We start from the raw sequence: 16,945 nt of genomic DNA, 5'->3' as shown, positions 1-16,945 counted from the left end.
ACAAAATAAAGAGAACGTATCATATGTGGTTCTTGATCTAATAATTATACATATCTTAGCCTTAACGAGTATACTAAAAAAAGTAAGTCATCGTCAAATATAACTCAAATGGAAATCTTGTCCATGTCCAAAAATTGTATTCTTTTAGACTAAACTTAGAATATATGGTACACATTTGGTTTTATTTAGTAGTTTTCCCATCAAACTCACACCCAAACACCATCTTTACAACTCACTACAAAATAAAGGAGCATCATCATTAGTCAAATTCGTCGATAACCAAGATTATTGACGGTACATAATCAAACGTCCGGGCTTTCCCATCCGTGATGTCCCATGGTAACCAATACTCCTTTTGTTTTAGTTTCAACTCCTAGACCATGTCTCCAAACAATCCCAAAACACATTTAATGTCTTCAATTCCAAATCGACTTCAAACATTTCAAGTACCAATCACCATTCGTACACGTCACCATCGTCCCAGAAAAAGAGGGCTTCGATGAGTCCCATGAGCTGGTAAACCCACAGCCCACGTGGTGGCTGGTAACATACGTGAGCCACACGTATATTACCCGCCACTAACTGATGTCTTGTAACACGTGATCTTGTTCGTACTGAAACCACACGACGGCATATTGGGCACGTGTTGTTGCAAGAAAGCCATCCCTTGATACATCCACGGTGGAAGTAGTGGTTACACGGTAGTCGTATGATCTTACCTCCACCGTATAGACTATCCAAGCAGATGGTGCAATCGGTGTTTGCCGGTGGCCGGAGGTGTGAAATTTCACATGTGAATCCCTTCTTTACACCCTCAGCCATTAAAATCGTGGTCGTTGACTTTATAACTTGTTTGTATATATGTATGTACAATGTACGTATATTTGAGTATATATATAGGTGTGTGTGCGCGCGCAAAATATTATTAATTTTTATGAGTTGTAATATTTTATATAATCGTGTGAAGACCAAAACTTGGAATACCGCGTAACTGTCGAGGACAAGTGACGTTTTCTAGTTCGTTCAATTTTCAACCTTCAAGAAGCTATAGATTATATAAATATATATACCGTGTAACTTCCGAGTATATTATAGTGTAACATTTTCTACTTAGGTTGTGAATTTATTTTTTAATCAAGAAAACCTAAATTTATAAAACTTTGCTAATATTTTATTAAGCAATAGGATCGGGTAAATTGTAGCTTTGTATTTGGCAAACGATCTTAAAGTTACGATAGGAAAACAGTGAAACAAGATTCAACCCAAGAACATGTGAATAAAGACGAGAGGAAATGTTAGCAACATCACGTTATTTTCACCAACAGTAACAAGGTGTTTTTAAATGATCACCTTAGGCTTGGGTAAATGTACAAGTTAAATGATTAATTCTTTACTATTTACATTAGTTGTTTTTATATTTGTTAATTAGTTTACAATCAGTGACGAAACTAGAACTTTTTTGCGAGAGGGTCAGAATATAAACTTCAGATGTGCAAAAATACACTGATTATATTTTAGTCAATTGATGTAAGCCATATTTTCCTTTTTGTAGTACAAACTTTTTATTTTGTAGTTAAATCATTGTAAAAATATTTCATGTTAACTTTTATATTTTTTTTTCCTAATACAATACATTGATATAATTTATAAACAGAATATCATATATTTTATTGCCTGAAAAAAATATTAAATAACTTTATACTAAATTAAAAAAAGATTTTATAAACCTGTAAATGCGATAAATAACCCTCCATAGCATCTTAACAACATTGTATCTAAGAACCAAAGACCTTTGTACTTAGTGTACTTACAACTTACAACCATAGCATCATAATAAAAAAAAACTAACAAATCAAGTCAGAACTAGTAAAAGAGTAGAATAACACATCATAAATAATCGATCATATCCTACTCTTCTTTGATGATTTGGAAGAACTTCTATCCTTGCTTCTTTTCTTGTCACTCTTACCGCTATCTTTCACTTTCCCATGTTTTTCGGCTTTCGTTTTACTCGACTCGACACTAATCACACCACCCGACAGTACATTACCACCCCCGTTTTTCAAAGCGCTCTCGAACGCTGCATCCTTGTCAGCAATCACATACCTTTGGAGATACTCCGGGTTCAACACACCATCATTCTTTGCTTTATACTCATCCTAAAACACAAATCACAAAACAAATTTTAGTTCAAATATCAATTATTAAGTCAACTGTCATCAATGGTCAACGAAACAAACCTTGACTTTTTTCGCAGCTTCACGGAGATCCTCTTCCGCTGTAATCTCGTGTGGCTTCAATTCCACCTGAAATTAAATAATAAGTAGGAGACATTATTAATCAATGAAGAAAATTTAAATTAAATTAAATTAAACTTGTGACTTACTTCTTTGACTGGAGGCAGAGTTGCTTTAAATTCTTTTGTAGATACCGAATTCAAATATTTGTGAAACTCTTTCATCACTTGACGGAACAATGGCATTACTGCATGTCTTTGCAACTTCATCACTCTCTATAAAAAAAATTAAAATAATATACATAAATATATTGAAATAACTAATCAAATTTCAATTAAAAACAAACTAAACCTCAGCATAAGAAGCATCTTGATTCTGTAAGCCCATGCATAGTAACACAGAGGCATGTGCTTTTGATAACGAAACTGGTAACTTCTCCTCGAAGTATAAGTATGCAAGTGATTGTGTCAGATCTGAAATCTGTCAATATACACGAATATCAGCCTACGTTTTGTTTAAAAAACTAATTTTTTATAATTTGAAGATTTATTACCGGATGATAATCAGCGTCTTTGTTCACGTAAGCTTCCAGTCTTTTCATACTGATTGGAGACTTAATGATATCACCGTATATATCACGTGAAATTGTTGATGAAAGGTCTTCTGTGAAGCTGAGTTTTGGATCCAATATGCTGTAAACGCAAAAATTATTACACAATTAAAATTATGTACGAAAAGTTAATTAATAATAGATCGAGAGACGTACCTCATTGCAAGCTGACATTCCATTGTATTAAATCTAGGAGAACACAAAAGCCTAGCAAATGATGACCTGAAAGCTAAAGACATACAAGAAAAATTTAATTTTCAATAATAAAGTTTAGAATTAATTACACATAATAAAATTTATATAAGTATGCAAACCTTGATAGAAAGGAGCAAAAAATCCCAATTCATCTGATCCACTAGCTTCAATAATATCATCGGTATGTAGAGGCTTCAGCATCATACAAGTATGCTCACCGGTAACGGGATTCTGAAAACAAATCAAAACATGGTCAGGAAGGAAATTAGGATTAAGTGTTACAAAAAAGAGAATAACTATGATAATGTAAATAATAAGCTTAACTGGAATTTGACATGTATAAAAGGGAGCAAATTTCTGTCTTTTCCAAAAGCGAAAGAGGTCGAAAGTAAGGCCAAAAGAGACACCAAGATAATGTAGCTTCTCGTGCGGTCTTTTTGATAGGTGTTCTAGCAGAGCTGGAAGGTCTGACCTTGGTTTTATGTTTTCTTCGAGCAATGACGCCTGGATATATTAACAGAAAATGTTTGTCAGAAATAAAAGAAACAACAAATGTAAAAATAATTAAAAATATATGTATATCTTGCTTTCTCGGCTGCTTCGGTAATTCTGACAGGTGAAGGTTCCGGATCATTCTGGGTGTCTGCTTCAGAGATGTTAGTGAATTCACCCTAAAGTATCTACACCAAAATATTAAATAATGAAACTGAATTGAGTTGTAAAAGTTCATGTTTACTTTTAATTGATTTTCGATCAGTTGTGTTTGTTTCTATGCAAAAACAAAAATCATGATATAGTACACTACCTTGTTAGCAAGTCTATGGCTGCTGAACCATATCGAAGCTGCAATATAAAGAGATCGCAATCATTTATGTTGCACTTCAAAAATTTAAGATAAAAATATAAAATGAAGCGAGTAGAGGTACATTCGTTGCGTTCGGGTGTGTAGCGATGCGCACGATTCTGGCACCGGAAAGACTTGGAAAGTCTTCATCTTGAAACTGTTTGACAAAATTTCCATGGAATTTGGTCCCCGGAAAGCTGATGACCGGCACTTAAACTTTTCGTTACAGAAGCCTTTGAAATGTTTCCTTCAAGACAGATCTGTATGTGCAGCAGTTAATTAACAACCATTTAAATAACTAAATATGAAGCTTCTAGAAGAAATGAAAACAATACAAACCTGGATGACACAAAGAATATCTGGGAGCTTATTGCTTGATTCATCCACAGGACCTGCACACATTATATTATTATAGTAAATAATAATAATAATAATATATATAGAAAAACGAGCAAATAAAAGGTATACCGAGTAACACAAACAAGTGATGAGCTGGTGCATCAGCTAATAATTGAAGATCATTTGGAGAATTTTTGTAGTGAGAAGCAACATATAAAGCCATCATTCTCTAAATAAAGTGAAAATATGTAAGTCAAATGAGTAAAAAAACAAAGAAGCAATAATAAAATCGACTCGTAAATCGTAACTACCTGCAGAAATAACTCGCTGTCTTTATGATATGAGAAAAGCGTATCCCGGTTAACATAATAAAGATTACACTCACTCGGAAGAGGTAACCTACTTGCACAAATACATTATAAGTTAATAACGCAGACAAAATAATAAGAATAACAGCACGCATGATTTTTCAAAAATAAATTAATATATAAAAATAACCTGTTAATGCTAGGTATGGAATTTGCTGTGTCCAAACAAAGTAAACTGTTAAGCCAAGATTCAACCAAATCACCAGACGCGTATCTAATAGATTCAGTCAAATCTATTTCTTTATATAACCGCCCTGAATTGAAACAAATTAAATCATAATAAGGTTTAAAACAAACTATCAACTGAAATTAACTAAAGGCTTATCATACCAGAATTAGGATTGGCGTCTTTGCTCTTTGTAGATGTTACACTTTGCTCTTTTAACTGCTGCAAAAGCTTTAATGATAAAGATCGTCCTGTCCCTTCATAACTTTAAGAAAGATATACAACAGTTAAGAATATGCAAAGATGGGACGTTGTACACAAATGCATACGTATATATGTATTTTCATACCCGTTCACAGTAGAAGAAAGGAAAACCAGATAAGGCCCGATTAAGGACTTAACAACTGGCAGTGGAATAGCTGCAGCTTCATCAATCACCAAAAGTTCAACTTGAGACAGTTTTCCATGTTCATGAGGTTGTATATACTGCAACAGACGACGCGTTATATAGTTATAAGTATCTACAAAAATAGAAAATTGAGGTCCAAAACATAGAATATAACACAAGAATTAATTAATATGCAAGAGGGGCAGTTATGCATGCATGAAAACCTGAATTGTCTGCCTATGCTGTTTGTATATATTTATTCTGGTAGTGACGTTCTTGAGCTCTGGATTTGAGCTTCTGACAATATCATAATCCAAATGCTCCTAAAAAATTGTAAGTAAAATATGTTAACAATAGATACAATCATAATTATACAAAACAAAAACCAATACAATACACTAAATAACATGTTACATGCTCTGAATTAATTATAAAATATGAAATATAAACAACTTTCACCTTGTACTCAAGCATGCCAAATCCCGTTTGTACAAACTCGAACAATGTTTTAAGATTTTCAGGGCTAGGAGCAGTCCCAAAAATATTTGAATACCTGCAGAATCGATCATATGTTGATTAGAATATTAGATCAATGCATATAACAAAATCAATGTTTTCAAACTTGTTTATATCTCATGTAATAGAACAATAAGTCAGATTGTTACCCTGCAGCAACAGCTCCAGCAACTGCAAGACCAAGTGCAGCCGACTTCCCGCGACCACGACCAGCAAGCAAAGCCACCGTGCTACGCAGTGTCTTATCCAGAATCGCATCAAGAAATGTAATTACAGCTTTACCCTAAATAAAAACATTCACAATATGTTTAAGTTCATGTGTACAGAAGTGTAAAATTCCATAATCAAGAAACATTCGCATGCTTTTAATCTTTACTTAATAAATATAATTAGCAACATAAGAAACATCAGTACCTGATCCAATGTGCGACACTCTTTAATCAGTGGACCAACAGGAAAGTCATCCTTTAACTGCTCTTTCAGATCTTTCAAATCTCGCTTTGCTTCTGAGAGACCCTCGGAGTCCTTTTATTGCCAAAAAAAACGCATAAACAAGGTCAGAATTTCAACTGTTTTATACAAAGAAAAACTAGAATATTGTTAAAGAAACCAGAAATGTACCTCTTCTACTTGAACTGGTGTTATTGATTTCATGTGAGAAGAAATTGGTAATATGTTTAACTCATCATCGATAACCATACACGAACCACACGATGCAAGAGAAAGTAAAAAACGTTCGTTAAAGCGTCCAGTGGCTAATGAATGGGATTCTGTGCGAAATCTTTCATGAACATCCTGCAAGTAATACCATTAGCAAACTCATAATTACAATTGCTATTTGTATAATAAGCTTGTGATGCAATTCATACCATAACCATGGTGTATAGACTAGTGAGCGTTTTTAAAGAATGAAGCAACAGAATAACCAATCCACCGCCTTCCACTGTTTCTATAGTTCTAGCCAGAAGATTTGGTGTCAGAGCCTCAAAATCCTGGTGTGAATAAAACATAATTATGCATATTAAAATGTACCGGCTATAATATAACTTAAACTTAAAGACATGATGAAATGCAATCTACCTCTAGTACACACATGCCAAATGTATTTCCAAGAATCCTCTCAGAATCCTTGTACCGGCAATAAGTAACTACTCTTGAAAAAAGATCCACATTTTCAGGATCCATCCCTGGGCTAGTCACGAGCTTCTTGACCGGCTTGCCCCACTTTTTCTTATGACTGTGAGACACAAACAATGGAACATTAACTTAGCCACTAACTTTCTACTAGCAGGGGTGTGCATAAAACCAGAAAATGAGAAAAACTGATCCAAAATCGCCAAAAAAACCGAAACGAGGGTTTGGTTTTACTAAAAAATCGGTTTGGTTTCGGTTTTGCATGCAATAAAAACAGAGAAAACCCAACCGAACTGAATCTATAGATTTTCATTTTTAATTTTTAAATTACAAGAACTTAAAAAATATGTAACCCAAATATTTATTAGTAAACAAAATGATTCAGACACAAATTCATAGCACAATATTTAGTTTTCGGCCCAAAAATTCAAGCTCAACTATTAATAAAGTTGTATACTTTTGGGTGAATAAATTAAAAGGGTTGAAAGTGACCCATTATGATGGCAACTAATGGTTTTTTTTTGGTGTTCGAGGTGTTTGTTGTGATGTGCATCTCATCATATCGGGCCTTCATCTCAAGATTGCTCTTGGAATAGCTCGAGCTTTGAAGTAAGCGTCTCATCTTTAGCAAAAGCACTAATTAATATGTGTTTCTCATAACACTACAAATAATGGGAACGGGCAAAAACAGAATTAGATACTTGCTGCTGATTGTGGAGCTCTTCTTGTAACCATATCGCGGTTGATGTTTCTTTTTATGTTTTGTAAGGTCAAACTGTTTATATCTCATAACATGAAACATACAACGGTTTTCACTAATTTAGTTGCAGATGAGATTCTGGATTGTATTTGGTTTTGATTTGTGTGAACTTATGCATTTCATCTTATTTGTCAAATTTGCTCTATAATGAATCAGAAAGTAGCTTGTACTTAGTTTCGATTCATGTGAACTTGCATATTTTACCTCTCAGATTGGGATTTTAGTTTTGTTTGGTTTTAGCCGAAACCCGAGGCTAACTAAAAGTGAGTGAGTGTAAGAAGGTACCTGGAAAGTTCGAGTCGATCCTTGTAACACCAGAGAACTTTAGGTTTAGACTTTATAACTGAGTGGCTAAGTATCTCGTGGAGTTTTATAATCTGCAGATCGCAACACATATTATTAAGTAATTATTAACAGTGCATGTAACGATCATATAACAACAATTTTATATAATAATAATAATAAAAAGAAAACAAGTTCCTGGTTGTGCCTGGTTGTGTGCATTATCATCGCCGATAATAAGGAAGAGTGAACGGTGTCTGTTTTTGACTCCGTTTTGAATTAGGGTTCTGATTCGTTCGTCCATCTTCTTCCTCGTCATACTGCTTGCTCTGACGGCTGAGTGAATTAGCTCGAGACCTCGTATATGGCGGGTTAAGTTAAATAAATAAATAAATATATGCCTAAGGTTGGGCCCAAATTATCAAATTAGTTGTTAATTAGGCTATATGCAGTGGAGGGGCTATAAATGGAGGCGAATTGTGACACGTGACGTCCAGTCAGCAAAGAGGGCGAATTTGTTTTTGGGGTGTAATGGTGTAGGGGCTACAAATTGGGTCCACGGTATCTTTTTTTATTATTTTCTTTTTATAATTAAACTAATTAAATAAAAACCAATTTCTTCAAATAATTAAATAAAAATGCATTAAAATTAAAAAGAAATACAAAAAAAATACATAATTAAAAATATAAAAAAACATATATTGTAGCTCGGTTGGCGTACATGTTTAGGTTCGGGTCGGGAAATTGAAACGGATAGCTCGGTTGGTTTAGGTTCATCGGGTTCCATTGTAAATTCAAGTTCGGTTGGTTTTGCGAACCATGGTGTTGACCGAAAGGATGGATGGGTGGTTCGGGTTGTTTCTAGGATTCATTTTGTATATACATATATATATACACACACAGCACATATACATATACATATACATATATATACACACATAACATATATACATATATACATACATATATATATAGGGGTGGGATTAACTCCTTTTAAAAAGAAAACTAGAGAACTAGTAAAGAATTATTTTTAACTATTTTTAAAAAAATATTTTGTGATTTCTTTTTCTTTCCTCCTTATAATAAGATGATATTGTTCCTAAAAAAAACTTGTCAGTGTAGTATTGTAGTGCATATGTGCACTAATGCCTATTCCATATATACAATAGTGTTTTATTGCATATAATACAACACAATTATTTTTTTATTTTTTTTCATTTTTATATTTTTTTTGTGGTGAAGAATAACAACATATAAGAAGGATGAAAGAAAAAAAAATTTAAACATATTTTTTTTAATTAAATTAAAAATATTTCATTATTAGTTCTCTAGTTTTCTCCATAAAAAGGAGTTCTCTCATGATTCTCTCCCTATATATATATATATATATATATATATATATATATATATATCACACACAACATATATACATATACATATATATACACACATAACATGTAATAAAATAATAATATTTCTTCTTCTTCCACGGCGACAAAAACAACCCGCCCCCGCCCCTTTTCGCCCACATATCGCCCGGGGGCGGTGTTTGCGCCCAATTTCGCCCCTTTGTCGCCCGAGCCCGAGCCCGAGCCCTCGCCCACTACACTTAACCTTAGGGGTGGGTGGGTCCAAACTCCAAACATCCATACAATATGTCATATTAACAACCGTTAGAGCATTTACATCTCATTCCCTAAATTTATGTAAGGAGAGTATGTAAATTATAGGGTGAAGTTTTGAGTGGGTGTGAGTATAAATTATAGGGTGGAGAAAAAAATGTAGAGATTTTTTGTAAATTTGGGGAAACATTTGGGGAACATTGTTTGCCCCTATTTATTTTTTAATATTTGTTTGATTGGTTGTGAGTAGAGGAGAGAGAAAACTGTAATGATAAATGTATAAAAAATATTATTTAATTGAATAGGAGAGATAAATGTATTGTTTTTTAGTGTAATTATAGAGATAAGGATGGTGAATGAGATGAGAATGCTCTTAGTTAACCTTCATTCAGTTACACTCTGGCGCATTGTCCTAATTATCTTTAAACATTTTATCGAACCCGTGTGTGATGGGGGCGTTGCACTTGTATTTTGACGCCGGGGGGGGGGGGGAGCTAAACTGAACGGAAAGTAAATGTAAAGATGTTTAACCTCACACATCTACTGTGGCGTGTTAACACGTAAACATTAGACCGAAACGTCAAATATAGAAGAGAATAATTGAGTCGACTTATGACCGAAACGTGGAACTGAGAAAATAGACGTGAAAACATTGAACCACACACACGGGCGTGGCAGTGTTGTAACTCGCAAAGTTTAGACCGAAACGTTAGATGACAATTTTTGAAAGATTACAAGTGCTGGGGACCAAAGTTGAAATGGAAAGATGTTGGGATTAAAAATGAAAACAAAAAAAAAATGGTGACACGCTTGTAAACTATGAAAAGCATTGAAGTTAAGTAAAATGTGAAAAGTATAGAGATTAAAAGTAAAGTGGTAAAAACGCCCCCCTCAACCAGTTTCGGCGCCACTTGGTTGTGGGAGCGACGACTCTGACCATCCTTAATGAACAAGCTGAACCAATGATCACTGTTGGGGTATATTAATAATATATGCCGCAAAGATCAACCCTTGCAAAAGCAAAGGACAAACAAAAACAAAGAGTAAAGATCAAATATTCGGTTTTAGAACTTTTAGTTAATACAGAAATGGAAACTAATATAAGTGAACATATAACATTTGGTTTCAACATATATGCAAAAAGAAACAAAAACGATCTTAAAATTACACATATCCTTATATCTTAACGAGTATGCTTAAAAAATAAGTTATATATTAATTAGGCTGGTGGGTAGGGTTTACTTGAACCATTCCCACCTCATTCGTCACGTCTGCGCCTCATCAGCTTTGTCACTAGTGAAATGAGGTAGGAGGGGAACGATGTTCACTGGCCTCATTTGAATGAGGAGGGTGCCACATCGGATAATTGGAGGGTACCCACTGATCCATATACCCTTTGACCTTAAATCGCCATCAAAACATAACACACATGGAAATCTTGTCCATGACTCAAAAACAGTATCCTTTTAGACTAGAGTTCTACTACAACATGGAGAGACACTTGGCATTGTTTATTAGTTACACACCCACACATTCCTCATCAAACACAATAATTTTCCAATAAATATTTTTACAACTCACTAAATAAATGGGTACCATTTGTGGTCAAATCCGTCCAAAATATATCTTCTTGTTGATGCCACAAAGAACAAACATCAACCATCTCGCTAAAGAATATGACAAGCCAAAACAAAGAATATTAGATCAAATATTGGTTTTAGGTACAGAAGAAAAAAATAATATTCATATTACATGTGGTTTCAACATATATCATATGTTATAACAAATATGCTATAAAAAATTAATCTATATCAATTAAAGTGCACTCACATAGAAATCTTGTCCATGCCTCAAATTGTATCATTATGGTCGTTTTAGACTAAAGTTCTACTACACCTTGGACAAACACTTGGTTTTATTTAGTAGTTACACACATTCCTCAAACTCCATAATTTTCCAAACAATATCTTTACAAATCACTACTAAACAAGTAAGTAATAATTAATGGCGGTCAAATCCGCTGAGAATGTCTCTTTAGTTGGTTGACGACCGTCGACAATACTCTTTTGTTTTGCAGTGACTCTTGTCACTCTTCATCAAAACTCGCTACAGTGTTTTGATTACTCCACATTCCAAACCATGCTTCTAAACCATGCCAAAACACATTTGATGTCTTCATTTTCAAGTTCAAGTACCGATCACCATTCGCATACATCACCGATCATTGCTGAAAAAGAGGGCTTCAATGAGTTCCATAAGCTGGTAAACCCACAGCCCAGGTTGGGGGCGATAACACATGAGACACACGTATATTGCCCACCATTAACTGATCATGTCTTGTAGCACGTGACCTGATTGGTACTGAAACCGCATGGTGGCATATTGGGCATGTGCCGTTGCACGAAGGCCATCTCTTGATACATCGACGGTGGAAGTAATGGTGACACGCTAGTCGTGTGATCTTATCACCGCCAGATAGATTATCTAAGCTGACTAAGCAAACGGTGCAGCCGGTGGTTGCTGGTCGTTGGAGGTGTGAACTTTCACTTGTGACTCCCTCCGCCATTAAGAATGTCGTCTTTGACTTTTTAGATATTTGTATGTATGTGTGTGTGTATTTATACACATTTGTTGGTGAGTGTTTGTGTTTACTTGTATTAATTTATTAATGACGTGTTAATGTAGAGTGTATCAGTTTATGTTTGCTTCGTCACCAAGAATTGGAAATTTAAGCCTGGTCAAGGTTATATGTCGACCAGTTCAAACATATAACAAGGAAATAATTTCATGTTTCTGCGAAGGGTGGGGGCGTAATTTTAACCGTGGATGTTTCTAGAATGAAATCAGACATGTAAATAAGTCATGCTCAAATGGTTAAAAGTTTTAGTTTTATTGTAAATATTGATGTAGATTTATTGTATGTATAAAGCATGCATGGGTTAGCCGTCCAAAAAAAGTTACAATAATACATAACAATAATACATAACAGTATCAGTTAATGAAATCAAAATTGATGTAAATGACTTACTAAAAACATTAAACGGTCCTTTAATCAAGAAAAATCATGCGGTACAATACGGTTGTTCAATGAGGGAGCTCAATAAGTCCAGTTCGAGCTTGACTCGTATTTTACGATCAATGTGAATCGAGTCAATTCGACTCAGCTTACTCTAATAAAGATAACAGATGGTAACTAAGGACCATGAATAAGTGGACCTTTTGTGCTTTGTTCATGCTATGCATACACCAGCCCTCCGGTGTGGGAATAACGCTATACGGCTCGTATTAGGCCTATACGAGTCGTATAGCCCTAACCTATTGACTTGCGTACGAACGTGTCAGTGTGGCAGCTTTTTGCAGTCTATACGAGCCATATAGACCCTATACGAGCCGTATAGATTTTCCAGCTCGTCTAGCCTACGTAACTCGTCTAACCTATACGAGCCGTATAGGGTCTATACGACTCGTATATACAGCATCAGCATGTACTTTGACTAGAGATTTTTAATTACTTTTCTGGTCTATACGACTCGTATATGTGGTATACGACCAGTATAGACCAGGTATCAGATTTTCAAAAGGCTATATTTCAAAAGTTGAGTTAACACGAGCCAAAACATCTGCACCAACAAAATGAAACTATTTTTATAGCAATTATATTTCAAAAGCTTAGATAACTCATATATGTGTCAACCAAAATGGATTGCATTACCACATCTAAAGAGTCGTTACCCCGAAACGCTCATGTTGTACGTAGGTTGTTATGTATATTTTTATTTTGTAACCAACTCGGGTGTTGTTTTTAATATTTTTTAGTTTTAAAATTGAAAAAAAAAACTATACGAGTCAAATAGACCCTATACGAGTCATATAGCCCTATACGAGCCGTATAGGGGCTATACGATACAAAAGAATAAAACCTGACACTTCTGCTTGAAAATGACTTGACCATGCACCTATAAGAGCCGTATAGAGCCTATACGACTCGTATAGGCTACCCTGGTGTATGAATAACCAACATGGTGTATGTATAACCCAAGCCTTTATAAAACATTTCATAAAAGAAAATTGTTTTCTTTTTTACATTTTCTTATTTCTATTTGCTTATTGCTTGCCACACTAGCAACCTCAAAGAAAACATTGTCGGATTTTCCTTGAGTTCGCTCATATGTGATGGCGTGTAGCAAACCAACTACATAATTGTATATTTATCGGAAAATACCTAGAAATACTTATATAGCTCTAAACCATCTACAAATAAAAAAAAAACCCATAAGGTTGTTCATAAAGTATATCTATGTATTGTGTAGAACAAAATAACATTTTGAAACTCGCTACAGAGCAAATGCACCATCAATCGATGTCTTCAACACTGAATCGTATTTAAAACGTTAAAAGCTTGGATTTAAAAGCGATGTAAGGTGTCTGATATTCATACAGTATTTACATAGCTAATTTGTGAACCTTCTTTCATAATATGCAGACATGTATGAACATCGTTATAAACCAGACATGAAAACGAGAAGAAAATCAAGAAAAATGTATTTCACATGTGAATTGACGTAATTCAAGAACCAAAGAAGAACAAATTGTTTACAACTTATTCAAGCAGAAAAGACAAAACTAGTTAAAAGTATTATACACATATAAACTAATATATAAAAGTTAAAACAAAGCGAGACTAACCTTGAAACCCAACAACCACGTTCAGTGTTATAATATCTTTCTCAAAGAGTCAGATTCCTCAGATTCCTTGAATTCCCATACGACACCTGACCCGATCTTGTATCTTCTTGGTCAAACGATGGCGTTGACCTTAAATTCGACCCCGTCTCTTCAACATCCGAAGAACCCGGTCTCTCAGTCAAAAACTGCTCCCAAAACACATCATTAACCCGGGCATGAACATTTGCAGGTGCAGCTGCATTATTAGTTTGACCATCATGAGTCACATTTTGACCTGGGGTTTTTCGAATACCCTCAAATGATTCGGGAATTGTAACTGTAGCTTGAGACAGATCGGTTTGAGACACGCAAGAAGCCAAAGTGAGATTCAACTGGCACGATAAATGGTCCTCGGGTTCTTCATTGTTATCTAAACATGCCCCGGTTTTCTGCATAAAAGAGTTAAAACCGAACGATGCGCAGGTATCTATCAGGTCTTGAGGCCCGCCAGGGGTCAACATCTCATTCGTCCTCGTGCAGTCTTCAGTTAATATAATATTTGGACTTCCACCGTCTTCGTTTGAGCTTTGCGTGCTGTTAGAAACAAAATTCACATCCGAAACGGCTGGTGACAACTCGAGTCGAAGCTTATTTGAGAAATCATGATGAAAAACAGGTCCAAAATCAGGCCGAGATGGGCTGTGATTGTCTGTATGACCGTCTTCTGGGGAAGTGTGTGACCGAGGTAATCTTCGCTTCTTGTTTTCAACCGACAGATCCATGGATTCGAGTTTCTGAATGAGGTGATTAACAAACTCGGGGTTTTGAGATGCTTTTTTTAGAAAAGTCAACAGGTTGTCTTGTTTTTGTTCAATGGTGTTGACCCGTTGGGTAAGGTCTTCAAGTTGAAGTTTTGTAACGGGTTGATGTTGTTTAAATCTAATTATGTTTTTTTCAAGTGAAGTTTTCTCACGTGTGAGTTTATCGATTTCTTCCTCAAAAGCAGCTCGTTCAGGGTCGGTTGTTAAAGATTGAGGGTTGTTACTGTGACTGTGAATCGGTTTTCTGCGATGAATGTTTTTTAAAAGGTGTTTTTGATCTTTTAAAAATTCTTCGTTCGCGAATTCCCATCTTTCGGGATCAATCTTTCTGAAACCCTGTAAAAAAAGCATTCAAGTTAATTAACTTATACATGACAAAACTGTATCTATTAAGAAACACTGTATCTATTAACATAACAAAATTGTACTTATGAAAAATATTTTTCATGTATTGAATAGCTGAAAACCAAATAGCTTTGTATAGGGAGACTAAAATGAAAATGATAAGATTTATGATTAAGCCAACCTACTAATGATAATGATAAAATGTCAATAACTATCGTAATGTTCAAATTAGATAATGATGAATCAAATAATAACATGTCTATAACAGATAATAAATTCAGGTAACAATTAACAACATGATATGCAAATAACTCACCTTCTTCTCTTTCTTCTCCATTTTTCTCAACCAAATTAAACCAACATAGGGGCGCAAACGAGCCAAGCCGCTCGTGAGCTACACAAGATCCAATCAATAAAAAGCTCGAAACAAGCCAAGTTTTTCCGAACTCCGGAGCCCGAGCTTTGTATGGGAAGCTTATTTAGGCTCGCGTATTTTTAACTATTGCCTCTTTCAGACTTCTATGTATTAATTTCACACTGAACAGCCAAGCTTAGGCTCATTTAAGGTTTTTATCCAAATATATATAAATAATTTAAAACGTATATCAATTTAATTAATAAATAGCAAAGGAGTCGAGCTCGGGCTGCATATAAAGATTATAACTACATATCATTATTCACACTGACTATAATCAATAATGCTACTATTTATAGCAATATACTAATTTGCAAAGTTCAGAATTAACACTAGATCAATCAAATAACCTACAAATCAAACAATCTACACACAAAACAAATCAATTGATACAAAATAGAACGAATAACAACAGCAATCGCTTACATAAGTATTGAGCTGTCTAATAAAACTGGAGAAATTATTATGCTTAAAATAGGTCGGCAACAAGTGCCGAGCAAACTCAGGCGGATTCCAGACGACGAAACTGTTTCCTTTGGTGCTCCACGACACAATTTCGTCCGTCACGGAGTCGTCCACCATGTCGTACGTCTTCAGAAGAAACGGCGCCGGTCCGCCGCCGCTGGATGCCGCTTGATTTCCGTCCATTTGCAGTTGGAAGAATTTGAAAACCCCCAAAATTGGCAATGAGAATGATTACGATGACAGTTGACTCTTTACCAGTTAAAGGTGCCACATGGTCAAGTTTAGACAGCGGAACGACGACGTACGTGGGAATACTGTCACCCCTTTTCAGTTTTGTATGTTTTGAACCCTGGTGTTTTTTCTTATTACATTAATGTCCTTTTTATTTTTTAATATTTTGATTTTGTTTCGGTTAACCGATAACCGGTTAATTATTTGGCGGGAATTAACCGGTTTCGGGTATAAATGAACCGGTTAATCGGTGAATAACCTGAAAAAACCTGGCTTTTTTATCAAATAATAAAAAAAAATGGTAAACCGGTTAGATTTCCGGTTAAAAATCAGTTAACCAGTTAGCTTGTGCACCTCTACCCGGGGTGTTCACGATCCGGCTAGCTTGACTTGACAAAAGTATGGGGTCAAATAAGTAATGTGGTTTTGTAATAAATAACTGGATAAGTCGTTTTTACGATTTGATAGTTTGATTTTGACGGCATAGAAAAAACATACTTTTAAAGAGTAATTTTGTATTAGATTTAAAAAAAAGGTTAAGA

The 16,945-nt window shown here is 34.9% G+C and overlaps 1 protein-coding gene and 1 pseudogene across 2 annotated transcripts; both read right to left on the bottom strand.

Moving 5' to 3' along the window:
* Window positions 1–1,789: 1,789 nt before the first annotated feature.
* Window positions 1,790–12,027, bottom strand: LOC143537033 (RNA cytidine acetyltransferase 1-like; annotated as a pseudogene). Its single transcript, XR_013135978.1, has 25 exons — window positions 11,813–12,027; window positions 6,744–6,900; window positions 6,533–6,655; window positions 6,285–6,458; window positions 6,078–6,188; window positions 5,813–5,946; window positions 5,607–5,700; window positions 5,372–5,470; window positions 5,109–5,245; window positions 4,924–5,024; window positions 4,724–4,847; window positions 4,537–4,624; window positions 4,355–4,454; window positions 4,226–4,278; window positions 3,969–4,146; window positions 3,848–3,885; window positions 3,630–3,722; window positions 3,367–3,546; window positions 3,162–3,273; window positions 3,004–3,076; window positions 2,791–2,929; window positions 2,589–2,717; window positions 2,387–2,512; window positions 2,241–2,306; window positions 1,790–2,159 (listed from the first exon to the last, which is right to left on the bottom strand). The product of XR_013135978.1 is annotated as an RNA cytidine acetyltransferase 1-like (transcript).
* A 1,991-nt stretch (window positions 12,028–14,018) lies between these two features.
* On the bottom strand, window positions 14,019–16,398 carry LOC143537013 (heat stress transcription factor A-5-like). The gene is made up of 2 exons (XM_077030886.1): window positions 16,134–16,398; window positions 14,019–15,283 (listed from the first exon to the last, which is right to left on the bottom strand). The coding sequence occupies exons 1-2, from the start codon at window positions 16,353–16,355 to the stop codon at window positions 14,189–14,191; spliced, it is 1,317 nt and encodes a 438-aa protein (XP_076887001.1). The 5' UTR covers window positions 16,356–16,398; the 3' UTR covers window positions 14,019–14,188.
* Window positions 16,399–16,945: the final 547 nt, after the last annotated feature.

The sequence above is a fragment of the Bidens hawaiensis genome, unplaced genomic scaffold, assembly GCF_021521415.1.
Source record: "Bidens hawaiensis isolate Kalapana, Puna unplaced genomic scaffold, B.hawaiensis_p1.1 tig00011076_1, whole genome shotgun sequence".
Classification (NCBI taxonomy): Eukaryota; Viridiplantae; Streptophyta; class Magnoliopsida; order Asterales; family Asteraceae; genus Bidens; species Bidens hawaiensis.
The sequence above is the reverse complement of the archived record's forward strand: the minus strand, read 5'-3'. Positions and strand labels throughout refer to the sequence as shown.

What these genes read in the sequence shown, in the direction of transcription:
- LOC143537013 (XM_077030886.1), bottom strand. Translation starts at nt 16,355, where the DNA reads ATGGACGGAAATCAAGCGGCATCCAGCGGCGGCGGACCGGCGCCGTTT. An exon ending in TTAGACAGCTCAATACTTAT is followed by an intron (nt 15,284 to 16,133) that starts GTAAGCGATTGC and finishes CTTTTTTTACAG; the next exon opens with GGTTTCAGAAAGATTGATCC.